Source organism: Sebastes fasciatus, chromosome 5, assembly GCF_043250625.1.
Source record: "Sebastes fasciatus isolate fSebFas1 chromosome 5, fSebFas1.pri, whole genome shotgun sequence".
In the NCBI taxonomy this organism is placed as follows: Eukaryota; Metazoa; Chordata; class Actinopteri; order Perciformes; family Sebastidae; genus Sebastes; species Sebastes fasciatus.
The window spans coordinates 910032-937904 of NC_133799.1; the positions used below are offsets into that span (position 1 = coordinate 910032).

The following is a 27873-nucleotide window of genomic DNA, read 5'->3' on the forward strand; positions in this document are numbered from 1 at the left end:
CTCCGTTCGGCCGCGCCTCGGCCCTCCTCGTTCCCGCCTCGGCCCCCTCTCGGCTCCACTCGGGCCCGCCTCTAAGGGGGGTAACTTATTCGTGAGTTGCAGGCGGAGCCGGTTGGTTCCCTGAGAGATAAATTGTGAGGTCTTATTGGAGGAGTCGGGTACGAATCTGTCCTTTCGCGTTTCCTGTTGGGGACAGTTAACAAGTCTCTGAGCTCTACGACGACGACCAGAACCAAACCAGAACCGAACAGAACCGTTAAATAACCGACAGAAGAGAGAAAAGGAGGATTTATTTAACATGTCTGCTAACAAAGAGACAGACGGCGGCTGGAGGACGTTCGTGTGGAACTCCGAGAAGAAGGAGTTCCTGGGACGGACAGGGAGCAGCTGGCGTAAGTCTAAATGAATATATCTTTATTAATGAGTTATCCCGGTTTACCGGCTGGTACCGAGCCGTGCCGTGCTGCTCCGGGTCAGTGTTCAGACAGCAGCACCTGTTAGAGCTGGTAGACCAGCCTGCTGGCTGCGTCGTGACTTCAGCTCTTAATGGAGGCTGAAGCTGAAGAACTGAAGTTACTCCCATGAAAAATCACATAAACTCACTGAAACACGACAAATACACCCGAGTTAGCGTTTTTAACACGCTACAGGTCGACTGTTCTCACAGATGAGACTCATTATAGGTATTATAAAACACAATGAACTCGTTATAAATGAACTACTGTGAGTTTAAATGGTGTTTAATAGGGTGTAATAATGGAGACCAGGGGAGGAGCCCACAGTCACCAATACACACGTCCTCTAGGAAAGGTCATGCTGAAGGACGGTGAGGGAGAGGAGGAAGAGGAGGAAGAGGAGGGAGAGGAGGGTGAGGAAGAGGAGGGAGAGGAGGGTGAGGAAGAGGAGGGTGAGGGAGAGGAGGGAGAGGAAGAGGAGGGAGAGGAGGGTGAGGAAGAGGAGGGAGAGGAAGAGGAGGGAGAGGAGGGTGAGGGAGAGGAAGAGGAGGGAGAGGAGGGTGAGGAAGAGGAGGGAGAGGAAGAGGAGGGAGAGGAGGGTGAGGGAGAGGAAGAGGAGGGAGAGGAAGAAAAGGGTGAGGGAGAGGAGGAAAAGGAGGGTGAGGAAGAGGAGGGTGAGGAAAAGGAGGGTGAGGAAGAGGAGGGCGAGCAGGACTCCACCAGTCTTACTGGTGAAAGTTGGTGTTTTTTAGCCTCCCAGTTAAACCAGTTTATTCCTCCCAGTTAATGAGCTGAATCGGGCTAATCAGGATGGTGGATTATTTAACAGGCCTGGTCACTCTAACCCGGGATTAATGGTCTAACCCGGGATTAATGGTCTAACAGCAGGACTTTAATGCTCTCCGTGCTGGTTGGTTTAATAGGATATAACACACACTCTGTGTAATAAGCTCGTTATAAAGGTGTGTGAAAGCCAGCCAGCCGGCCCGGTTCGACTTGGCTCGGTAACACGGTGATCACGACTCACACGTCCCCGGAGCCCGGCTCCATCTCACACCGACTAGAGCTCTCATCGGTCGGCTGCTTCTCTTCTACACGTTAAATTAACATTATGATCACATGCTGCAATAAACAGTTTATTACTGAGATAAATCACAGAGCTGTAGTCTCACGTTACAGCTGGTAGTTTATATAGAGGTTACTGAATGGTAGTGTAGTATTATATATATTAGTATATAATATACTAATATATGTAATACTGTGTGTATTACCTCTCGTGTTGTAGTAATACTGTGTGTATTACTGCTGGGAGGAGGGTGGGGGGTGGTGATGTCGCACTCACTAAAGCAACAGGTCTGTCTGCAACCTTCAGCTGCTCAAACCATCAGACTGTCAGGAAAATCACATTTTAAATAGAAATAATCATTATTAATGGTGTTTTAAAGGGTTTATTATATCTGGAGGGAATATATGAACTATAACAGACAGAGAGACTCCTTGTTCTTTTCTCTACCAGTGTGTTTTTGTGACATGATCAGTCATGGATGGGTGTAGATGTGTTGGTGGTTCTGGATGACGGTTATAACCCGCTGCAGCAGTAGTCTGGTGGGGGAGGTGCGGTGCTCTCCATTCAAACTGCATGTCACCATCAGTAGGACATGTTCTCACCTATTTACATGTTAATTTCTGCCACTTTGTGACTACTAAACAGGGCTGTCCTATCTCCTGGTTCTATACTATCACTATACTTGGGTGCCGATTCCATAAGTACTGCGATTTGATTTTGAGATTTATTGCAATTTTTGTTAACTTTTTTAACACTAGACCATGGGGGAAAAGTTGAATCATACACTTCTAGGGTTCGGGTTATTATTATAATTTTTCCAGCAACCCAAAGATTAAAGACATTTCCCTCACAGATTAGTGGTATTTTTTACTGGACATGTAATGTTTTATACTTCTGGTGAATATAATCCAATCAATCTTATTTCCATATATTTATTTTGTATATACAGTTCCCTATGTTAACACCATATTTTATTATAAATTATATTAACCAGCTAAGACATGTTTTAATTCAGCCCAGCCACACAGCAGTTCATGAAATAGTCACAAAATGTAATGTATTGACTTGTATAGACACAAATTTCACTTTTTTTCCCCGTAATATTCAGAACAAAATCAATTAAATCCACGTAATCTTGAACCAGGAAGTAGAAAGAGCGGTGAACGGCATGTAGCGAGGAGGTCGGGGTGGATGGGTGGGTCTAAAAACACCAGACTTTCACCAGGAGACCACTGTTGGTGCCCCGTGTGAGGCCAGAAGTCAACGTTGATTTATTCGTAACTTCTGGAATTATTTTAACCCAAACCACCATCTTTTACCAAAGCTAACTAATTAGTTTTATTTTGAAAAGACTGGAGAGGAAATTGACACGTGCGTCTCGTGTTGCTGGACATTCGTAGGAAAACACAGGAAATATACGTAGTTTGAAGTCGTGCTGAGCGTCACAATAAAAAAAAAAAGGAAAAGCCGTGTCTATGAACACGAATCAAATAGATTAAATTTTGTGACTATTTCACGACTACATGGATTATAGATTATGGTAAAGTAAATGACTCTTCTACTCCGGACTTTAGCCCCAAAAGCGAAGCTAAAACATCTGGATCGCCCCCTGGTGGCTAGCTGTTAGTTTGATTTGATTTATGCAGCAAAGTTATCTATGAGCCGAGCATTTTTCACGTCAGTATCGCAGAATTGATCATGTTCATTTAATTGTGGGAAGCCAAAATCATGATCGCCATTAATATTTGATTAATTGTGCAGCCCTATTTACATATGAATTGATTTCGTTGGATATTACAGTGCAGCATTATTTATTCCAATCCAAGTTTATTTATTAAACATATTTAAAAACAACAAACAGTGGCCAACGTGCTGTACAATTAAAAGATAAAAATCATAAAAACAACACAATAAAACACTAGGAGCAATTTAAAAGCACTAGGACATTAAAATAAACTGTCGTGCCGAGCCAACAGCCAAAGAAGAAAAGTAGTTATAGCTCTGAACGGTGGAGGAGAACAGCCTGATCCGTAGTTCTCACCCATTCAACAGGTGATTTCAACATTTTTATTTCTCAGATAGTGAACTCTAAAGAAATATCTGATCCAACACAGCTCGCCATAGTGTTGGTGTTTAGTTTCCTTCTCAACAGGTGCGTCACGCCGCCACCCTGCTGCGACTGCACACATGCTCATAGGAAAATAACTCACCATGCATTTACATAGGGAGCAGGAGCTGTAACAACCAGTAACCATACTGGAATAGATAGTCAACATTAACATGAACTCACATGGCGCTTTTAATCACACTGCTCAGTGTGATCTCAGTGTGTCTTTTATGTACCAGAACTCCCAGTAACAGAGCACCAATCCCAGTTAGTCTCTGCAGACGGTTACCAGTCTGCAGCAGCAGCAGAAAGCTGTGGAGTTGAACCAGTTTCTCAACCCACCAAACTGGTTTCACACTGGCTCATTAGGACATGCAACTGGCAGCGGGAAGAAGTGTTGGGAAGGCGCCACAACACCAACAGAAAAAACACACAGGAGGGAACGGGAACGTTGATGGCTGTCTGTCGGTTTCCAGGAACAATAAATCTGAAGCCAGAAGACGTTCTGTTACTGTAGTCAGAGAGAAAAACAACAACCTCTGTAACTGTAGTCAGAGAGAGAAACAACAACCTCTGTAACTGTAGTCAGAGAGAAAAACAACAACCTCTGTAACTGTAGTCAGAGAGAGAAACAACAACCTCTGTAACTGTAGTCAGAGAGAGAAACAACAACCTCTGTAACTGTAGTCAGAGAGAGAAACAACAACCTCTGTAACTGTAGTCAGAGAGAGAAACAACAACCTCTGTAACTGTAGTCAGAGAGAAAAACAACAACCTCTGTAACTGTAGTCAGAGAGAGAAACAACAACCTCTGTAACTGTAGTCAGAGAGAGAAACAACAACCTCTGTAACTGTAGTCAGAGAGAGAAACAACAACCTCTGTAACTGTAGTCAGAGAGAGAAACAACAACCTCTGTAACTGTAGTCAGAGAGAGAAACAACCTCTGTAGGTGTAGTCAGAGAGAGAAACAACAACCTCTGTTACTGTAGTCAGAGAGAGAAACAACAACCTCTGTAACTGTAGTCAGAGAGAGAAACAACAACCTCTGTAACTGTAGTCAGAGAGAGAAACAACAACCTCTGTAACTGTAGTCAGAGAGAGAAACAACAACCTCTGTAACTGTAGTCAGAGAGAGAAACAACAACCTCTGTAACTGTAGTCAGAGAGAGAAACAACAACCTCTGTAACTGTAGTCAGAGAGAGAAACAACAACCTCTGTAACTGTAGTCAGAGAGAGAAACAACAACCTCTGTAACTGTAGTCAGAGAGAGAAACAACAACCTCTGTAACTGTAGTCAGAGAGAGAAACAACAACCTCTGTAGGTGTAGTCAGAGAGAGAAACAACAACCTCTGTTACTGTAGTCAGAGAGAAAAACAACAACCTGGCATCAGACACTGAACGAGAACTGATATCAAAGACTGGTTCAGGTATTTATCCTCATAGATTTCAAGGCTGTGTGTTCAACAGTCACATTCCTCTAACAAAAACATAAATGCGCAGGAAAATAAAGATCCTTCCATCATTTCAAACTATATGTCTATATATTAAATATGATAAATGACTCCTAGATCAGATAAACATGTTACTGCAAAGAGGTTAATGAAGTTAGTTTGGGCTGCTGTTATGGAAGGATGGGACTGACAACTGTAAATTTAGGATTTTATTTGAGCTGCAAAGTTAATCAAGTAATTAAAAAGAAAAAAACAGTCTAAATTCTCTGATTGCAGCTTGTTAAATGTGAATATTTAGTAGTTTCTTTCCTCTTCTTCTCTGCTCTAAAACAGTAGTAGCCAGTGACGGCCATGATACCTCCAGGGCGACAGCACAGGGAAGGAAGGCTGCTGAATATCCAGTTAAACAAGTGGATCTTTTTCTGCATTAATAAGTGATGGTATCAGATCGATGCATAGACTGGCGTACTCGCTGATACTGAATTTTGGGCAGTATTGGATGCATTTCTGCGTATCAGAATAACTCTAATTTTATAGACCAAACAACTAGTTGATTAATCGAGAAAATAATCGACAGATTAATCAACAGTGAAAATATTTGAACGATTATGGCCCAAAAAAGAATCCAGATTATTTTGATCACGATTATTCATTGATTTTAGGGAGAAAATATTTTTGTTGTACTTTAATATTTAAATAAACAGAGCGCTGCTTTCTCTTCCATGTTGAGCTACATTATATTCCTGCTAATGTACAAATATTTGCATCAAAATAAGACTTAAAAAGTCACTGAATTCAGGTGAAGAAGAACCGTATTCTGTTTTTTAAGGAGTAATATACAGTTAATTACTCTTCTACTCTGGACTGATCACATTTATTTAATTGTGGGAAGTCAAAATCATGATGATGATCAATATGTGATTAATTGTGAACTGCAGCTCTAGATTTCATTTGAGCTTTTGGGCTGTAAGATAGAAACCAGGAAGCAGGTTTCCTTTTTGTACTCGAGCCACGTGTTGATGGTGGAGATCACCAGCGTTACATCACAGATAGAGAGAGCCTTGTACAGCAGGATACTAACACAAGATCTACAAGTGAAAGGGAACTTAATTACAGACATAAACCTCCCAGCCAGCTCAGTGTTCACATTCAAGTGTTGATTCATCTCCTCCCGACTGAACTTGACTGAAAGTTGGCAAACAAGAAATGCTAATTACCAGTTTTTTAGTGTGTAACGACGGCGTGAATAATAAAGCCAGAGAGAGAGAGAGTGGAGTGAGGACAGTGTTTTCAGTGTTTTCATGCTGAACCTGTTCTAAGAGGTGACACACAGCGTTGGGGGGGTGGGTGGGGAACGATCGCTGTGACTCATCCTGTTCAACTCCTGCTGTTGCATAATTTGAGTAAATTTTAAATTAGGTTGGAAAAGGGCCCTCCATGGAGTCACTATTGTTCTAAAATGGCTTCCATAACGAGGAGAGAAAGGCGTGGTGGGACTGTGAGGAGGGTTCCCACCATGTTGCTCTCTAATTACAACAGATGTTTCCATATTAGAGGCAACAAACTGAGAAAATAAAAGCTTTACTTATTAATCCTCTTCAGAACTGGTGCATTCACCTTTTTCTCTAGTAAGGATCTGACCATATACTCTGTGTGTTTAATAAAGATTACTTTATATTTATAGTCAAAACTAGGGCTGTCAATCCATTCAAATAGTTAATCGCACTTTTTTATCTGTTCTAAATGAAACTTAAAGGGAGATAAGTCAACTATTTAATCCTCTTATCAACATGGGAGTGGACTAATATGCTGCTTTATGTAAATGTATGTATATATTTATTATTATAAATCAATGAACAACACAAAACAATGACAGATATTGTCCAGAAACCCTCACAGGTACTGCATTTAGCATAAAACAATATGCTCAGATCATAACATGGCAAACTGTGTCTGTCCGTCCGTCCGTGTCACACTTTAGTTTCCGGAGCAGATCTCGAAAATTATTTAACTTAGGAACTTCTAATTTGGTCTGCTGGTTGACAGTGTGATCTAGTTGTGCCTTTCGGGGGTTAGAAGTCCAGGATGCCCAACATGTTTTACATTTTTCCACAAGGGCAAAACCTTTGGTCCTACTTTAGTAGGGGGTCAAGCAGTGAGCGGGGTGTAAGTGAGCCATGCTCACTTTTGCCTTGTTTTGAAGATTTGTTTTTACCATGTTGCTGGTGTACGATTAGTTATTTTAATAATTAAAATAATAAATATCAATTCAGTAAATTTATGTCTATGTATTTATTTAGTTTCACAAAGTTCAGAAAACAATGTTAAAGTCCAGCCTGATGTTTCCTTACCTACGGTACTCGGTATCGGCCGATACCCAAAGCCCAGGTATTACTGTCGGTATCGGGACTGAATATAGTCGTTCCCTAGTTGCCGATTAATCAGTGAATGTTCTTCTTGTTTCAGTTCTAATCCTGTGACATTATTAATGAAATTAACCTTTTCTCTCCTGCAGTTAAAATCTTCCTGTTCTACGTGATATTCTACGGATGCTTGGCCGGGATTTTCATCGGGACCATCCAGGCGCTGCTGCTCACGTTGAGCAACTACACACCCACCTATCAGGACAGAGTTGCCCCCCCAGGTAAATAACATACTATCTCCTGATTCTATACTATCCCCATACCTGGGTGCTGATTCCATATTCTGATTTATTGTGATTGTTGTTAACTTCTTTAATTCTAGACCATGAAGGGAACAAGTTGAATCATACACTTTTAGGGACTTTTACTTTGGAAAATCTCTAAATGAATCCAGTAAAAAATGTTTGATTTTCAGCATTGGATGTAGTCAGAGATGTCCTGAAGTCAAATATATCAGTTTCAATTTCAGTTATTATTTATAATAAATACTATATAATTTCCCTCACAGATTAGTGGTATTTTCTTTTTAATTTATAAGTAATGTAATGTTTAATGTGGTGTACGGTCTAAGACCTGCTCTATATATAAAGCGTCTTGAGATAACTTCTGTTGTGATTTGACGCTATACAAAAATAAATTGAATTGAATTGAATTATACTTCTGCTGAATATAATCCATCAATGTTATTTCCATAGATGTATTTTGTATCTACAGTTCCCTTTGTTAACACCTTATTTTGAAAAGCGGACGTAATCCCCCGTGTCCACTTCCTGTAACTTCTCCAAGGTGGTCTCTAGCTCTCCCGTCAGCTCCGTTCTCTTTATCCATCCATGGTCAGCTCCATCGGGGCCGTTTCAATGCAGAGAACAGACATGTCAGTATCTGGGTTCTCTACAGTCGTAGCGTCGGCCCATTTGACCACGGAGACGAGAGCGACGGCCGACTCCACCGCCACGTTACCGCCATACCATAACGTTGCCTGTCCGTGACAGAGTTAGCATGCAGCTTTAGCTCTGCTCTGTGTAGCTCTGCTTTTCCTGTCAATGTGTGAAACCCAAAGTGTTTCCATCCTTTACTGGATGTGTAGTGTTTACCACGCTGGATTTAACATGGGAGGCTGCAGGTCGTATCCACGCTGACCCTCCAACGCTTTAGACTCTCTGAGGTTTGTTTTGGTTGACGGATACGGAACGGATATGACGTCACGTTACTCAGACTACCACAATAAAAGATATGACGTCACGTTACTCAGACTACCACAATAAAAGATATGACGTCACGTTACTCAGACTATCACAATAAAAGATATGACGTCACGTTACTCAGACTATCACAATAAAAGATATGACGTCACGTTACTCAGACTACCACAATAAAAGATATGACGTCACGTTACTCAGACTATCACAATAAAAGATATGACGTCACGTTACTCAGACTACCACAATAAAAGATATGACGTCACGTTACTCAGACTACCACAATAAAAGATATGACGTCACGTTACTCAGACTATCACAATAAAAGATATGACGTCACGTTACTCAGACTACCACAATAAAAGATATGACGTCACGTTACTCAGACTACCACAATAAAAGATATGACGTCACGTTACTCAGACTACCACAATAAAAGATATGACGTCACGTTACTCAGACTACCACAATAAAAGATATGACGTCACGTTACTCAGACTACCACAATAAAAGATATGACGTCACGTTACTCAGACTACCACAATAAAAGCGGTAACTTCCTTCTACCTCCATATAGACTCACATGAAGCAGATATATCCATTCTGGCATTAAAAACTTATATTTAGAAATGGTAAAAAAGGTGAAGAGATTTTTTTTTCCCACCCCTAGTACATGGTAAATAATGTACTGTGGGTGTTTCAGTTGAAGCTGAACTGATCATGTATGTGGAGGAGTGCCTTTCAATCAGCAGTGTGTCTGACCTCAGATAGGTTCAGCCATTTTGTCCTTCACTCCTCTCAGTCAGTCAATGTTCCCCCCTCAGGCTGCCGGGGAGCGGCTGCAGCTCATTGTGACTGAAACCATTCAGGATTCACAGCCGACGTGTGTTTGTAAAATGATTTCACTTTGTCTCAGCTCGGAGGCCTCTGAGCTTGTTTTTCTGCAGAATAATTCTGACCGTTAGATAAATCTTGTGACAGTTAAACTGCTTTGAATGGTGCTGAAAGCTTCATGGAGGCGGTGCAGGTTTCAGTGCCCTGCCCAGCCCCGGTCCTGTTGTGCCAGTACTTGTTTGCACAGCAACTACACGCTGTAGCCTCGGCGGTATTTTTAGCCGTCATTGTAAACGTCCGGCTTCACGAAGAACACGAGTTAGTTTAGTCTGTCAGCCGTCCTCGACTGTCGGCGATCAAAGAGCAGCCGGGTAGAGAGAGAGAAGTGTGCAGCACTCTGAGCTGAAGTGAGTTTCCAGTAGTGGCATGATAAAGGAAGCAGCCAGTAGTTAGATTATGTTTTTTTTCAGCGCTCAGCCCGCCTCCCTCTCTGGGCTAAAAGTTTCCATTGTGAGCGAGTCACACGTGAGAGTGGACGGGTGGGGGCAGGGGCCTGGAACTCTGCTGTTGCTGCTCAGAGAACCAGATCACTGCCACCACTGCCAAGTCTGCTTATTATAACACACTTTAGGCTGCTTCTACTGGAAAGTTGCTTAGACAAATCTTAGCTAACAATGTCAGCTACTAAGTGGGCAAATATGGCAAAAAGTACAACAAAGACTGTGAAAAAGAGAGTGGACTTAAGGACTGGATTCACTCTCACATGGGGGAAGATTCAAAGGATGTTTGTCGTTTTTTAAACTGTGATAGGAGAACATCATACTGATCTGCAAAAATTAAATTAATTGTTCAACAGCTTTAAGTTTAGTTGACAAGAAAAATGTAAAGTTACAAGCTAAAAATGAAATACAAAAATGCAATTTAATGCATGCAATCCAAAATAAATTCATACATATATATGAAGTGATCAAGTGGCCTCCTCTCTCTCATATTGTGGTACGGTAGGTGAGGTTTGGGCTTGTTTCTAGAGACCTGGTAGCTTGTTTCTCTCGTGAGATCTGGCAACACTGCTCACAACTACACCAACAAATAAACAGATCTAACAGCAAGGCTGCTGGGAAAAAGGCTTCACACTTCCTCTTACCCATCTCATTCTCTTGATGCCACGCCTCGCCGAGGCCTCGTGCACAAGGTCTGTGGAAAATTACTGCTGTAAAGAGCTGACAGAGACCATCTGAGGAAATCCCCAAGACCCTCCACTGAGAGTAGTCCTGAGATAATAGAGCCGAGACTCTCACATGATCAGCAGTCTGTCAGGAGGAGTTCACTTCAAACCACAAAACACTGTTTCTAACTTCAGTTGATGCATTTAAAGGCAGTTAATGTTGTTTTCATTCATACTTTCACACAGAACGCGAATATTACACGGCAAAAAAGTGACACTTTTGTTTAGGGCTGCACGATTATGATCACAATTATTTTGATCAATATTGATATGACGATTATTTATTGATTTTTAGGGACAAAAGACTTTTACATTTAAATAAACCGAGCGCTGCTTTCTCTTCCATGTTGGGCTACATTCCTGCTAATGTACAAACCTTTGCTTCAGAATAAGACTGGTCTTTATTCACAGTTCATCTCTTAGAGGCAAAATAATATTGTACCAAAACTTTTGGGCTGGGAGTTTTCCTCGTTGTGTTTTCACTTCATCAAAGTTAATTACAACATTTTGGTCGACAAAAAATGTCTCATTCATTCCGTTCGGTTGTACTTAGCTCCAGCCTCTAGGCTCATTTCTGGTTGCAAAAAAAACCAAGATGGAGACGGCTTAAAACCAAGATGGAGACGGCAAAACACCAAGACGAAGACAGCCAGAAACCAAGACGAAGACGGCTAGAAACCAAGACGGAGACGGTCAGAAACCAAGATGGAGACGGTCAGAAACCAAGACGGAGACGGTCAGAAACCAAGACGGAGACAGTCAGAAACCAAGATGGAGACGGCCAGAAACCAAGACGGAGACGGTCAGAAACCAAGACGGAGACGGTCAGAAACCAAGATGGAGACGGTCAGAAACCAAGACGAAGACGGCCAGAAACCAAGACGGAGACGGTCAGAAACCAAGATGGAGACGGTCAGAAACCAAGACGAAGACGGCCAGAAACCAAGACGGAGACGGTCAGAAACCAAGACGGAGACGGTCAGAAACCAAGATGGAGACGGCCAGAAACCAAGACGGAGACGGTCAGAAACCAAGACGAAGACGGCTAGAAACCAAGACGAAGACAGCCAGAAACCAAGACGAAGACGGCCAGAAACCAAGACGGAGACGGTCAGAAACCAAGATGGAGACGGCCAGAAACCAAGACGGAGACGGTCAGAAACCAAGACGGAGACGGTCAGAAACCAAGATGGAGACGGTCAGAAACCAAGACGAAGACGGCCAGAAACCAAGACGGAGACGGTCAGAAACCAAGACGGAGACGGTCAGAAACCAAGATGGAGACGGCCAGAAACCAAGACGGAGACGGTCAGAAACCAAGATGGAGACGGCCAGAAACCAAGATGGAGACGGTCAGAAACCAAGACGAAGGTCAGAAACCAAGACGAAGACAGCCAGAAACCAAGACGAAGACGGTCAGAAACCAAGACGGAGACGGTCAGAAACCAAGATGGAGACGGTCAGAAACCAAGACGAAGGTCAGAAACCAAGACGAAGACAGCCAGAAACCAAGACGGAGACGGTCAGAAACCAAGACGGAGACGGTCAGAAACCAAGACGGAGACGGTCAGAAACCAAGACGGAGACGGTCAGAAACCAAGATGGAGACGACCAGGAACCAAGATGGAGAAGGCCAAAGTGCCAGGATGGCGTTGGCCAAAATGCTGAACTTGTTGCTTCAAAATGTCCGTCCACAAACCAACGGGTGACGTCACGGTGACGACGTCCACTTCTTCTACACAGTCTGTGACAGCTCATGAAAAGTGAAGCCAAAACGGAGCACACATTTTAAACATGGCAGTCGATCACGTTCAGTTAATTGTGGCGAGCCAAAATCGTGATCACAATTAATATTCGATTAATTGTGCAGCTGTACTTTTTTTCAGAACGGCGACTAAAGGAATCCCGATGACGGGTTGAGTTGAGTTTATATTCATGAAACATGAACACGGAGGCTCCGTAGTCGGAACCAAGAACTTTATTACTCCTTTCAACCTCGACAAAGACAGCACAGACCAGATCCACTCCTTCCCTTCTTACCTTTTACAATAAAAGCCCTAGTCATGTAATGTATTTTGCCTTTTTGTGTCGTATATCCCCCCCCCCCCCCCCCCCCCCCGGTGTGTAACGGCCTCCACTCTCCTACAATCGCTCCCTTTATTATTTTTCTCATCAGAAACCTTGTTGTGTGTTTCCAGGTCTGTCTCACACCCCCCGCTCAGTGAAATCTGAAATAGCTTTCACTTTGTCCGACATGACGACGTTCAAGAAGTACACGGACTCCATGGACGCTTTCCTAAAGCAGTATAACGAGGAATTTCAGACTGACGCGCTGAAATTTGAAGACTGTGGAGGTAAGTGTGATCCCTGATTAGCAAACACTACACACACATTACATAATCATAATAAACATGTTAATAATAACGTACCTCACGTCCATGTCTGGGTCTAATGTGTCTCTCCTGTCTCGTCTGCAGATACTCCTCAGGCCTTCAAGGACCGCCACAGCTTGGACACCGACAAAAGTATGAGGAAAGCGTGCCGTTTCAGCAGGTCTCTGCTCTCCGTCTGCTCCGGGGTGAGCGACCCCCACTACGGCTTCAAGGACGGAAAGCCGTGCCTCATCGTCAAGCTCAACAGGATCGTCAACTACATACCACAAGTAAGTTCAACGCACGCCGACGCCATCAAAGCCGTCGTCTCTACGGGAGCACTCAGAACGGGGTTAATAAGTAAGGGACGACGTACAGCTAGCGGGTCGTTGTTGGGAAAGAATCTCCGACAGGGCGCCGCTCTCATCGCCCTGAACGGTTTATTCTGAACGGATAAAAAATGTGTGATTAATCATAGTAGGGATGCACCGACAGATACTGATACCAGTATCTATCGGGTCCGATACTGTGCTCATGTACTCGTACTTGCAAAACGGCACCGATACCACTTTACGGTGGTGCGCCCGACCCCACGGGGCGGGATCCCACCTCAGCCGGCATGCACCGGCCCTCACTTTCATTGCGCCACGGGGTTTTGCTTGCACCCTCTGACTCACGCGACATGTTGCCGACATTGCCGCAGATCCCTGGCGCCTTTTACGTGGGCCGCGGCACAACGCGGTCGGGGCGCACTCAGGACAGTCCGCACCGGGAGCAGGGGGCCCCGTCCCTCCCTGGCGGGGAGAGAGGGTGCAGCGAGCCCTTTGTCCACGCCGGGCGAGGTCTGGGCGGGGAGCGCTGTAAAGCTGCGGCCACGAGCCACCTTCGCCCCGAGCCTTTCCAAGCCGACCTAGAGCCGGTGGCGGCGCACCGCCTCGTATGCGGGACTCCCCAGCCTGCCGTGTGTCGCTCTCACCCTCCAGCTGGCTGTTAACGAGGCTCTTTTGGCACAGAGAAGTACTCGTATCGGTACTCGGTCTGAAAAACAGTGGTATCGGTGCATCCCTACATCATATGAAGTATTATAATTGATTGACAGCTCTAAACTCAACGTTAGCACCTGCTCAGGATGTTGCTCATCAAGCATCTCTCTGGTTTCAGATTCCTGTTAACAACTCGAAGTCCCTGGCGGTCCCGGTGGCCGTGCAGCCCAACCTGATCCCCATCCACTGCAAGAACAAGGTGCGTTTGATTTGCTGTACTAGTACATAATATTACACATTAATGCCGTAGTTAGATTTTAATTGTAATCGGCCCGTTGTGTTACAGAGAGCAGAGGACGCAGAAAAGATCGGCGAGATCAAGTACTTCGGTATTGCGGAGGGCTTCCCGCTGCAGTACTACCCGTACTACGGTAAGCTGGTGCACCCCCAGTACCTGCAGCCGCTGGTGGCCATCAAGTTCACCAACCTCACCGTTGGCGAGGAGCTCCGCATCGAGTGCAGGGTTTACGGCGCCAACATCGACTACAGCGAGAAAGACCGCTATCAAGGACGCTTTGACGTTAAGTTCACAATCACCTCGTGACCTCAGCCGTGACGAGCGCCTCTCATTTTGACACCCGATCAAATGTAGAGAGAATAAAAAGAAAAGAGTTCAGATAAAAAAACACCACTAGTCTTTGAACATTCATAATATACAGGACCTACACTTAATCTGTGTGCTTTACACTAGCTTTTCTGTGTGTTTGTCGAGGGTTAGAATGTAAAAATACAAGAGTAGCAATAGCAGATATTTATTCTACTGTACATGAAAATATTCCTTGAGCCGTGGGATGTGTTCATCTATTACTGTAAATTCCACTACTGACGTGTAGCGAGCTGTGTGTCATCCTGAGTGTCCAGTGCTGTCGTCCAGTCCTGTTGTGATCTCTTCTGTCTTATGTCAGCTTTAGTGGTCCAAGGTGTGTGTGTGTGTGTGTGCAGCTGTTACTCCGTGTGTGTGTGTGTGTTAATGTGCTCTGACTAACTGAAATACTAGCATGGTACTCTGAACCTTTAAGGCCCATGTGAGAGTCGCTCCGTGTTTCTTTGTCCACGCTGTGGAGGGAAACGTCCGTTCACCTTCTCTGTTGTTCACCGTAGCTGTAGGTTACCGCCGGTTACCGCCGGTTACCGCCGGTTACCAACGGTTACCGCCGGTTACCACCGAGTATCAAGGCCACGTCCAGGAAATATAATACATCTGAGATCTAGAGAATAAAGTCGTAATATTATGAGAATAAAGTCAGAATATTATAAAGTAGTAATTCTCGTAAAGTTATGACTTTATTCTTGTAATATTACGTCTTTTTTTCTTGTAATAATACGACTTTATTCTGATTAAACTACGACTTTATTCTGATTAAACTACGACTTTATTCTGGTAATATTGTGACTTTATTCTGGTAATCTCAGATCTATATTGTCCCCCTCATCGTGTCCCTGATGCTCGGTCGTAGTAGGTCGATATGGTTTGATGACATTTCTGTTTCTTACATGTGTTCCTTCTTAAGTCGTAGTGTAGAGCTTTGTGGGTCCAGCCTAGAAGACTGTCACCTCCATCAAACAGTGGCAACTCAGTGCTTTGAAATCTGTTTTGCTGGAGACATCACATGACGTGATGCAACTTACTATTGAATGTTTTTAGCCATTTTCATGGTGGAAGAATTTTATATTTATGCAGTTGTACATTTTTTTCAAAGTATAAATGTATGAATCCAATACCAAAGTCGCTGGTCAAAAAGAGTCGGAGAACATCAGAGGCAATGCAGTATCCCGTGTAATAAGATGTTTAGTTGGTGTGAAAATACTTAATTCAATGTTGAAGATCAAAACACTTGTCAGGAGTCTGCTCTTGTCACTTTATTTAATCTGCATAAGGCTGAAACAATAAACAGAAAAATGAGAGTGTGGAGTTCCATGTTTGTTCTTGTTGCATTCAGCCGTCCAGAATCTTGAAGAAATACTGAACCTGTGAGAAGGAACAAAACACGGATGTTAGTACGGAGTAGACATCAGAGTAAACATCAGAGTAAACATCAGAGTACGAGCCGGTCTGAATCACAAAAATAGGTTTCATATCAGCCTCGTTTCACGCTGCAGAAACGCACGACACGTGGTTAACGCTGTGAAACGATTGGTTAGATTTAGTTAACAAAACTACTGCTTAGAAAAAACAACATGGTTGGTGTTAAAATAACGTAACAACGTACGCAACGTTGCTTAAAACAGCGTTGAGTACAACAGCGTTGCATAAAAAGCACAGTTAACATTTACTTTTGGTTTCACATGACCAGCGGTCTCCTGGTGAAAGTCCTGTGTTTGTTGGACCCGTCCATCACAGATTTAAACATTTAAATATTATTTGTTGAACTATGTTTTTGTAAAAAACAAAGATATCAGGATAAATTAAATGAATGAATGTGAAAACTTGGACCCCCCTTTGAGAACCCGTGGTGTAGAGGAGCCTCTCTGGGCCGCGGTGTCCCGGAAACGTTGGGAAACGTTGGGGAACATTTGGGAACACTGGAAACGTTGGGAACACTGGGAACGTTGGGGAACATTGGGGAACATTCGCAACATTGGGGACTGTTGGGAACGTTGGGAACATTAATTAACATTGGGGAACGTTGGGAACATTAGGTAACGTTGGGGACTGTTGGGAACGTTGGGGAACAATAGGTAACGTTGGGGACTGTTGGGAACGTTGGGGAACATTGGGTACTGTTGGGAACGTTGGGGACTGTTGGGACCGTTGGGAACATTAGGTAACGTTGGGGACCGTTGGGAACATTAGGTAACGTTGGGGACTGTTGGGAACATTAGGTAACGTTGGGGACTGTTGGGAACGTTGGGGAACATTGGGGACTGTTTGGAACGTTGGGAACATTAGGTAACGTTGGGGACTGTTGGGAACGTTGGGAACATTAGGTAACGTTGGGGACTGTTGGGAACGTTGGGGAACATTGGGGACTGTTGGGAACGTTGAGAACATGCAGCTCAGTCAGTCCGGTTAATGTTTAACAAGGAGCCGTTTGTCCAGCAGCAGATCAGGAGGGAACAATCAGACCCACTAAACACTGAACTAAACAATGCTTCTGTTTCTAATCCGTCTGCCGGTCCCGGTCCTGGTCCCCCGGTGCCCCCCCTCGGACCGGCCCACAGAGTCATGAGACCCGTCTGGGACTTCACAGAGTCGGAGGTTTTGTTCCAAGGTGCTCATTAATGCAGCCTGACTGGATCAGAGGCGCTCCAGATGAAACGCTGTGGGTGTGTTCTTCTACAGCGAGTCGGTGTCATGTGACCACCCACCTCCAGCACGCCGTCCTCGGGGAGGTCCGTGCAGTGGACGCCGTTCTTCACTTTGTCCGTCCCGTAAAGAGCTCGCAGCGAGGTAGGACGGAGGTGACGGCAAATCTCCTGTTGGAAGAAAAACATTCACTCATGAAACCAGAGCTGGAAAGTAACCGAGTACATTTACTACTAGTACTGTACGACAAGTACTACGAGTACTGAGTACATTTACTAGTACTGTACGTCAAGTACTACGAGTATTGTGAGTACATTTACTACTAGTACTGTACGTCAAGTACTACGAGTACTGTGAGTACATTTACTCAGCTCTACTGTATATATATATATATATATACATATATATATATATACAGCTGAAACTATTAGTCAATTAATCAATTAGTCAGAAATCAGAAATACTTTATTGATCCGGGGCGTTACAGTCGCTCTTATATATGAACATAGGAAATAAAAGAATATGTAATATATAATATAATATAATATATAATGTATATAATAAGTACTAAAATTAAAAATAAGAAAATTAAATTAACAGAAAATTAATCAGCAACTATTTTGATAAAAGTTTAAGTTATTTTCTGCGTTGGGTTTTTTCTTTTACTACTTTAACTACACGTTACTGATTATACTTAGTTACTTTAACTACACGTTACTGATTATACTTAGTTACTATAACTACATGTTACTGATTATACTTAGTTACTTTAACTACACGTTACTGATTATACTTAGTTACTTTAACTACACGTTACTGATTATACTTAGTTACTTTAACTACACGTTACTGATTATACTTAGTTACTTTTACTACACGTTACTGATTATACTTAGTTACTATAACTACACGTTACTGATTATACTTAGTTACTATAACTACACGTTACTGATTATACTTAGTTACTATAACTACACGTTACTGATTATACTTAGTTACTATAACTACACGTTACTGATTATACTTAGTTACTTTAACTACACGTTACTGATTATACTTAGTTACTTTAACTACACGTTACTGATTATACTTAGTTACTTTTACTACACGTTACTGATTATACTTAGTTACTATAACTACACGTTACTGATTATACTTAGTTACTATAACTACACGTTACTGATTATACTTAGTTACTTTAACTACACGTTACTGATTATACTTAGTTACTTTAACTACACGTTACTGATTATACTTAGTTACTATAACTACATGTTACTGATTATACTTAGTTACTTTAACTACACGTTACTGATTATACTTAGTTACTTTAACTACACGTTACTGATTATACTTAGTTACTTTAACTACACGTTACTGATTATACTTAGTTACTTTTACTACACGTTACTGATTATACTTAGTTACTATAACTACACGTTACTGATTATACTTAGTTACTATAACTACACGTTACTGATTATACTTAGTTACTATAACTACACGTTACTGATTATACTTAGTTACTATAACTACACGTTACTGATTATACTTAGTTACTTTAACTACACGTTACTGATTATACTTAGTTACTTTAACTACACGTTACTGATTATACTTAGTTACTTTTACTACACGTTACTGATTATACTTAGTTACTATAACTACACGTTACTGATTATACTTAGTTACTATAACTACACGTTACTGATTATACTTAGTTACTATAACTACACGTTACTGATTATACTTAGTTACTATAACTACACGTTACTGATTATACTTAGTTACTTTAACTACACGTTACTGATTATACTTAGTTACTTTAACTACACGTTACTGATTATACTTAGTTACTTTTACTACACGTTACTGATTATACTTAGTTACTTTAACTACACGTTACTGATTATACTTAGTTACTATAACTACACGTTACTGATTATACTTAGTTACTTTAACTACACGTTACTGATTATACTTAGTTACTTTAACTACACGTTACTGATTATACTTAGTTACTATAACTACACGTTACTGATTATACTTAGTTACTTTAACTACACGTTACTGATTATACTTAGTTACTTTAACTACACGTTACTGATTATACTTAGTTACTTTAACTACACGTTACTGATTATACTTAGTTACTATAACTACACGTTACTGATTATACTTAGTTACTTTAACTACACGTTACTGATTATACTTAGTTACTTTAACTACACGTTACTGATTATACTTAGTTACTTTAACTACACGTTACTGATTATACTTAGTTACTTTAACTACACGTTACTGATTATACTTAGTTACTTTAACTACACGTTACTGATTATACTTAGTTACTTTAACTACACGTTACTGATTATACTTAGTTACTATAACTACACGTTACTGATTATACTTAGTTACTTTAACTACACGTTACTGATTATACTTAGTTACTATAACTACACGTTACTGATTATACTTAGTTACTATAACTACACGTTACTGATTATACTTAGTTACTTTAACTACACGTTACTGATTATACTTAGTTACTTTAACTACACGTTACTGATTATACTTAGTTACTATAACTACACGTTACTGATTATACTTAGTTACTTTAACTACACGTTACTGATTATACTTAGTTACTTTAACTACACGTTACTGATTATACTTAGTTACTATAACTACACGTTACTGATTATACTTAGTTACTATAACTACACGTTACTGATTATACTTAGTTACTTTTACTTAAGTAACATTTTGAATGCAGCACTTGTACTGTAAGTAACTGAGTATTTATATCACAGTGTGGTATTAGTACTTGTACTGCAGTAGAGGATCTGAATACTGCATTCAGCTCAGAGTGATCAACATGTTTCAGAGTGATGAAACTGAACTTCCTGTCGTGACTGACTCTGATTACTCAGCAGCTGAACATGTGACCCAGAACAGGAAGTGACTAAACTCAGCAAACCTTTTCCTCACGGAGCTGTGGGACTCCAGACGACCGCTACTTCCTGTTTAGTGTAATCTCAGTCTGCAACAGGTAATAGAGGTACTGCTCCTTCAGGTAGTAGAGGTACTGCTCCTTCAGGTAATAGAGGTACTGCTCCTTCAGGTAGTAGAGGTACTGCTCCTTCAGGTAGTAGAGGTACTGCTCCTTCAGGTAATAGAGGTACTGCTCCTTCAGGTAATAGAGGTACTACTCCTTCAGGTAATAGAGGTACTGCTCCTTCAGGTAGTAGAGGTACTGCTCCTTCAGGTAATAGAGGTACTACTCCTTCAGGTAATAGAGGTACTGCTCCTTCAGGTAGTAGAGGTACTGCTCCTTCAGGTAGTAGAGGTACTACTCCTTCAGGTAATAGAGGTACTGCTCCTTCAGGTAGTAGAGGTACTGCTCCTTCAGGTAATAGAGGTACTGCTCCTTCAGGTAGTAGAGGTACTGCTCCTTCAGGTAATAGAGGTACTGCTCCTTCAGGTAATAGAGGTACTACTCCTTCAGGTAGTAGAGGTACTGCTCCTTCAGGTAATAGAGGTACTACTCCTTCAGGTAGTAGAGGTACTGCTCCTTCAGGTAGTAGAGGTACTGCTCCTTCAGGTAGTAGAGGTACTGCTCCTTCAGGTAATAGAGGTACTACTCCTTCAGGTAGTAGAGGTACTGCTCCTTCAGGTAATAGAGGTACTGCTCCTTCAGGTAGTAGAGGTACTGCTCCTTCAGGTAATAGAGGTACTGCTCCTTCAGGTAGTAGAGGTACTACTCCTTCAGGTAATAGAGGTACTACTCCTTCAGGTAGTAGAGGTACTGCTCCTTCAGGTAATAGAGGTACTACTCCTTCAGGTAGTAGAGGTACTACTCCTTCAGGTAGTAGAGGTACTGCTCCTTCAGGTAGTAGAGGTACTACTCCTTCAGGTAGTAGAGGTACTGCTCCTTCAGGTAGTAGAGGTACTGCTCCTTCAGGTAATAGAGGTACTGCTCCTTCAGGTAATAGAGGTACTACTCCTTCAGGTAGTAGAGGTACTGCTCCTTCAGGTAGTAGAGGTACTGCTCCTTCAGGTAGTAGAGGTACTGCTCCTTCAGGTAGTAGAGGTACTACTCCTTCAGGTAATAGAGGTACTGCTCCTTCAGGTAATAGAGGTACTACTCCTTCAGGTAGTAGAGGTACTGCTCCTTCAGGTAGTAGAGGTACTGCTCCTTCAGGTAGTAGAGGTACTGCTCCTTCAGGTAGTAGAGGTACTGCTCCTTCAGGTAGTAGAGGTACTGCTCCTTCAGGTAGTAGAGGTACTACTCCTTCAGGTAGTAGAGGTACTGCTCCTTCAGGTAGTAGAGGTACTGCTCCTTCAGGTAGTAGAGGTACTGCTCCTTCAGGTAATAGAGGTACTGCTCCTTCAGGTAATAGAGGTACTGCTCCTTCAGGTAATAGAGGTACTGCTCCTTCAGGTAGTAGAGGTACTACTCCTTCAGGTAATAGAGGTACTGCTCCTTCAGGTAATAGAGGTACTGCTCCTTCAGGTAGTAGAGGTACTACTCCTTCAGGTAGTAGAGGTACTGCTCCTTCAGGTAATAGAGGTACTGCTCCTTCAGGTAGTAGAGGTACTACTCCTTCAGGTAGTAGAGGTACTACTCCTTCAGGTAGTAGAGGTACTGCTCCTTCAGGTAGTAGAGGTACTGCTCCTTCAGGTAATAGAGGTACTGCTCCTTCAGGTAGTAGAGGTACTGCTCCTTCAGGTAGTAGAGGTACTGCTCCTTCAGGTAGTAGAGGTACTGCTCCTTCAGGTAGTAGAGGTACTGCTCCTTCAGGTAATAGAGGTACTGCTCCTTCAGGTAGTAGAGGTACTGCTCCTTCAGGTAATAGAGGTACTGCTCCTTCAGGTAGTAGAGGTACTGCTCCTTCAGCTCTACTGAACTACGTCGTCCTCTCCACTAAGCTTTGCTCTAAAACTACTACCTCTAAACATCCTCTCATCAGTACTTCATCATGGAGACGCCACGCTCTGCCTTTCATCGCTCACGTTACCCAGCAGGCACGTCTTTATCTGGAGTGCCGGTTCTATCTCGTCTCTCAAGGTCGGAGCCCTTCGCTGCTCCTGGTGCCTCCAGGAAAACCAACCCTCCCACAGGGTCCGCCATCGGGGGGGGGACACCACACGTCAATAATGAATGAATCCACCCAGACGACGTCTCGCTCCACAGGAATGTCAACAGAATATGACGTATATAGTGATGCTGTAATAGAGGAGACACTATACTAGACGTTCTGCTTTAACAGGTCCGTTGGGTCCAGATGGAGCAGCCGGGTCGACACATCGATGGTATGAAACACGGACTAGTCTCCGTGACGTCACCCAGAGGTTTCTGAAGCAATCCGGTCTCACTCCCAACTCCTCAAATACCTCCGATTCCCTCGGCAGCTCGGGATCTTTAGGTTGTGGAGGTCTCAGTTTTAACTCGTACATTACAGGAACATTCCTCCTCGTGTCATGACGACGCATTTTAGGCTTATTTCATGTCATTTTTACGCCAAGCAACAAAACCACAGTAATGTCCGCAGTTAGGTTTAGGAAAAACATCACGTCGGGCTAAAAGTAGCTGGTGATACTAGAGGAGATCTACTGAAGCTGGTGATACTGGAGGAGATCTACTGAAGCTGGTGATACTGGAGGAGATCTACTGAAGCTGGTGATACTGGAGGAGATCTACTGAAGCTGGTGATACTGGAGGAGATCTACTGAAGCTGGTGATACTAGAGGAGATCTACTGAAGCTGGTGATACTGGAGGAGATCTACTGAAGCTGGTGATACTGGAGGAGATCTACTGAAGCTGGTGATACTGGAGGAGATCTACTGAAGCTGGTGATACTGGAGGAGATTTACTGAAGCTGGTGATACTGGAGGAGATCTACTGAAGCTGGTGATACTAGAGGAGATCTACTGAAGCTGGTGATACTGGAGGAGATCTACTGAAGCTGGTGATACTGGAGGAGATCTACTGAAGCTGGTGATACTGGAGGAGATTTACTGAAGCTGGTGATACTGGAGGAGATCTACTGAAGCTGGTGATACTGGAGGAGATCTACTGAAGCTGGTGATACTGGAGGAGATTTACTGAAGCTGGTGATACTGGAGGAGATTTACTGAAGCTGGTGATACTGGAGGAGATCTACTGAAGCTGGTGATACTGGAGGAGATTTACTGAAGCTGGTGATACTGGAGGAGATTTACTGAAGCTGGTGATACTGGAGGAGATCTACTGAAGCTGGTGATACTAGAGGAGATCTACTGAAGCTGGTGATACTGGAGGAGATCTACTGAAGCTGGTGATACTGGAGGAGATCTACTGAAGCTGGTGATACTGGAGGAGATTTACTGAAGCTGGTGATACTGGAGGAGATCTACTGAAGCTGGTGATACTGGAGGAGATCTACTGAAGCTGGTGATACTGGAGGAGATTTACTGAAGCTGGTGATACTGGAGGAGATTTACTGAAGCTGGTGATACTAGAGGAGATCTACTGAAGCTGGTGATACTGGAGGAGATTTACTGAAGCTGGTGATACTGGAGGAGATCTACTGAAGCTGGTGATACTGGAGGAGATCTACTGAAGCTGGTGATACTGGAGGAGATCTACTGAAGCTGGTGATACTGGAGGAGATTTACTGAAGCTGGTGATACTAGAGGAGATCTACTGAAGCTGGTGATACTGGAGGAGATCTACTGAAGCTGGTGATACTAGAGGAGATCTACTGAAGCTGGTGATACTGGAGGAGATCTACTGAAGCTGGTGATACTGGAGGAGATTTACTGAAGCTGGTGATACTAGAGGAGATCTACTGAAGCTGGTGATACTGGAGGAGATCTACTGAAGCTGGTGATACTGGAGGAGATCTACTGAAGCTGGTGATACTGGAGGAGATCTACTGAAGCTGGTGATACTAGAGGAGATCTACTGAAGCTGGTGATACTAGAGGAGATCTACTGAAGCTGGTGATACTGGAGGAGATCTACTGAAGCTGGTGATACTAGAGGAGATCTACTGAAGCTGGTGATACTGGAGGAGATCTACTGAAGCTGGTGATACTGGAGGAGATCTACTGAAGCTGGTGATACTGGAGGAGATCTACTGAAGCTGGTGATACTGGAGGAGATTTACTGAAGCTGGTGATACTAGAGGAGATCTACTGAAGCTGGTGATACTGGAGGAGATCTACTGAAGCTGGTGATACTGGAGGAGATCTACTGAAGCTGGTGATACTGGAGGAGATTTACTGAAGCTGGTGATACTAGAGGAGATTTACTGAAGCTGGTGATACTGGAGGAGATCTACTGAAGCTGGTGATACTAGAGGAGATCTACTGAAGCTGGTGATACTAGAGGAGATCTACTGAAGCTGGTGATACTGGAGGAGATCTACTGAAGCTGGTGATACTAGAGGAGATCTACTGAAGCTGGTGATACTGGAGGAGATCTACTGAAGCTGGTGATACTGGAGGAGATCTACTGAAGCTGGTGATACTGGAGGAGATCTACTGAAGCTGGTGATACTAGAGGAGATCTACTGAAGCTGGTGATACTAGAGGAGATTTACTGAAGCTGGTGATACTAGTCCCGCCGCCGCTGCACAGAGGCATTCTGGGACAACATGGCTTCTTTTAAAAGGCTCACTGCAGTCACTGTGTTATTAAAGCGTTCTGCTCTAACCAACTACAAACATACAAATACAGAACACACAGTAACCTGCTACTGAAGGGGAACTAAATACTAAATACTTAATACTAAATACTAAATATTAAATATTAAATACTCCTCCTGACTCCATACTAATGTTTTTGGTTGACTCTATAAAACTCCAGAAATGTGTTTGAACTTCACTAAAGTAGACATCACAAGGATTATTATGTCTTTTTAACAATTAAGCAGCAGAATAAAAGTGGCATCTCCACATAATAATAATAATAATAATAATAATAATAAAAACAGGCTTGTATAAAATAAAAAAATCAGAGTAACACTATAAAGGACGAAAGCTGTCAAAACAATAAATAAATAAATAAATCACTTGATAAATAAATAAATATGCCATTAAATGTACCCAAAAAATAATATTAAAACTGTTTCAGCTCTATTCTCATTACTGAAGAACATGCCAGACATGAAAGCATCTTAATCCAAATAATATAAAGAAATTAATACAGTAATAATACTTTGGGTAAATCAATAAATAAATAAGTGGTAAAATGAAAATGAAAAAAATAATACATAAATTATTAAATAAATACATACATTTTAAAATAAATAAATACATTTAAAAATGTATAAAAAATAATTAAATAAATACATAAATAAATAAATATAAATTTTAAAATAAATAAATTTTAAAACAAAATAACATAAAAATAAATGAAAGGGAAATTAAATAGGAAAGTAAATACATAAAGAACACAATTAAAACATATATATCATCATATTTATGTCACATTTTTATCAATTAATTCATTAATGCATATATTCATTTGTAATATTATTTTTTGGTATATTTAATGGCATATTAATTTATTTATTGAGTCATTTATTTTTTTATTTTTTTATTTGGGCAGCTTCTGTCCTCCATACAACACAAGTCTTCATCACAAATTAATAAAAGTAATTAAATTAAATTAAATTAAATTAAACTTTGCATATGTTATTATTGATGAACTCAAAGGCTTGTTTATATGTTAATAAAATATGAATATAAAAATCTCCCAATCAGGCTCAAATGAAATCTCTGTGGAAACGTTGTCTGACTGTCTGTGACAGAGTTTAAGAGGAGCGATGATATCTAGTTACAACCGTTTAATCACCAACTAACTGTATTATTCTTTATAAAGGAGCATTAACTGGTGTAATAGGATCATATGGATCTCTCTGTTCTCCTCAGATGATCTCTGGAGTCTTACAGGACACTAAATTTAGCCCCGTGGCCTCCAGGAACAGCTCATATCTGTTTCCACAAACACATCACGCAGACGGTCAGAAATCAATAAGAAGAGAATATTTTTAACCAACATGATGCACGACTGGTTTCTCTGCTTCGTGTGACAGGAAGTTCAGACCTGTTGGATCGACAAGGATCTCAGGACGCAGTCGATGAGACGCTGTTGATAATATATTTATAATATATATGAGGTTGAGTTAAAGCTTCACATGTCTTCATATGTCTTCACATGTCTTCACATGTCTTCATATGTCTTCACATGTCTTCATGTCTTCATATGTCTTCACATGTCTTCACATGTCTTCACGTGTCTTCACGTGTCTTCATGTGTCTTCACATGTCTTCATGTCTTCACATGTCTTCATGTCTTCATATGTCTTCACATGTCTTCACGTGTCTTCACGTGTCTTCACATGTCTTCATATGTCTTCACATGTCTTCACATGTCTTCATGTCTTCATATGTCTTCACATGTCTTCACATGTCTTCACGTGTCTTCACATGTCTTCATATGTCTTCACATGTCTTCACATGTCTTCACATGTCTTCATGTCTTCATATGTCTTCACATGTCTTCACGTGTCTTCACGTGTCTTCACGTGTCTTCATGTGTCTTCACATGTCTTCACATGTCTTCACATGTCTTCACATGTCTTCACGTGTCTTCATGTGTCTTCACATGTCTTCACATGTCTTCACATGTCTTCACATGTCTTCACATGTCTTCATGTCTTCATGTCTTCACATGTCTTCACATGTCTTCATGTGTCTTCATGTGTCTTCACATGTCTTCACATGTCTTCACATGTCTTCATGTCTTCACATGTCTTCACATGTCTTCACATGTCTTCATGTGTCTTCACATGTCTTCACATGTCTTCACATGTCTTCACATGTCTTCACATGTCTTCACATGTCTTCACGTGTCTTCATGTGTCTTCACATGTCTTCACATGTCTTCACATGTCTTCACATGTCTTCATGTCTTCACATGTCTTCACATGTCTTCATGTGTCTTCACGTGTCTTCATGTGTCTTCACATGTCTTCACATGTCTTCACATGTCTTCATGTCTTCACATGTCTTCACGTGTCTTCATATGTCTTCACATGTCTTCATATGTCTTCACATGTCTTCACATGTCTTCACATGTCTTCATGTCTTCACATGTCTTCACATGTCTTCATGTCTTCACATGTCTTCACATGTCTTCATGTGTCTTCACGTGTCTTCATGTGTCTTCACATGTCTTCACATGTCTTCACATGTCTTCATGTCTTCACATGTCTTCACATGTCTTCATGTCTTCACATGTCTTCACATGTCTTCATGTGTCTTCACATGTCTTCACATGTCTTCACATGTCTTCACATGTCTTCTGTGAGGGAACATTCAGAGTGAATGTGATGTGACGTGATAACGTGTGTCTGAGGTGACGTAACGGAGTCATGTGTTGTTTATAGATCAGCT

At 41.9% G+C, this 27873-nt stretch overlaps 2 protein-coding genes across 2 annotated transcripts in view; one reads left to right on the forward strand and one right to left on the reverse strand.

Moving 5' to 3' along the window:
• Window positions 1–110: 110 nt before the first annotated feature.
• On the forward strand, window positions 111–16083 carry atp1b1a (ATPase Na+/K+ transporting subunit beta 1a). Its single transcript, XM_074636726.1, has 6 exons — window positions 111–392; window positions 7598–7726; window positions 12962–13117; window positions 13241–13425; window positions 14297–14377; window positions 14465–16083. The coding sequence occupies exons 1-6, from the start codon at window positions 299–301 to the stop codon at window positions 14720–14722; spliced, it is 903 nt and encodes a 300-aa protein (XP_074492827.1). The 5' UTR covers window positions 111–298; the 3' UTR covers window positions 14723–16083.
• Window positions 16024–27873, reverse strand: part of nme7 (NME/NM23 family member 7) — a 36635-nt gene continuing 24785 nt past the window's right edge. The window contains exons 11-12 of the mRNA XM_074636725.1: window positions 17488–17595; window positions 16024–16147 (exon numbers count right to left, since the gene is read on the reverse strand). Of these exons, the coding sequence (XP_074492826.1) occupies window positions 16115–16147; window positions 17488–17595 (141 nt within the window). The 3' untranslated portion in view covers window positions 16024–16114. The remainder of the gene's footprint in view (window positions 16148–17487; window positions 17596–27873) is intronic.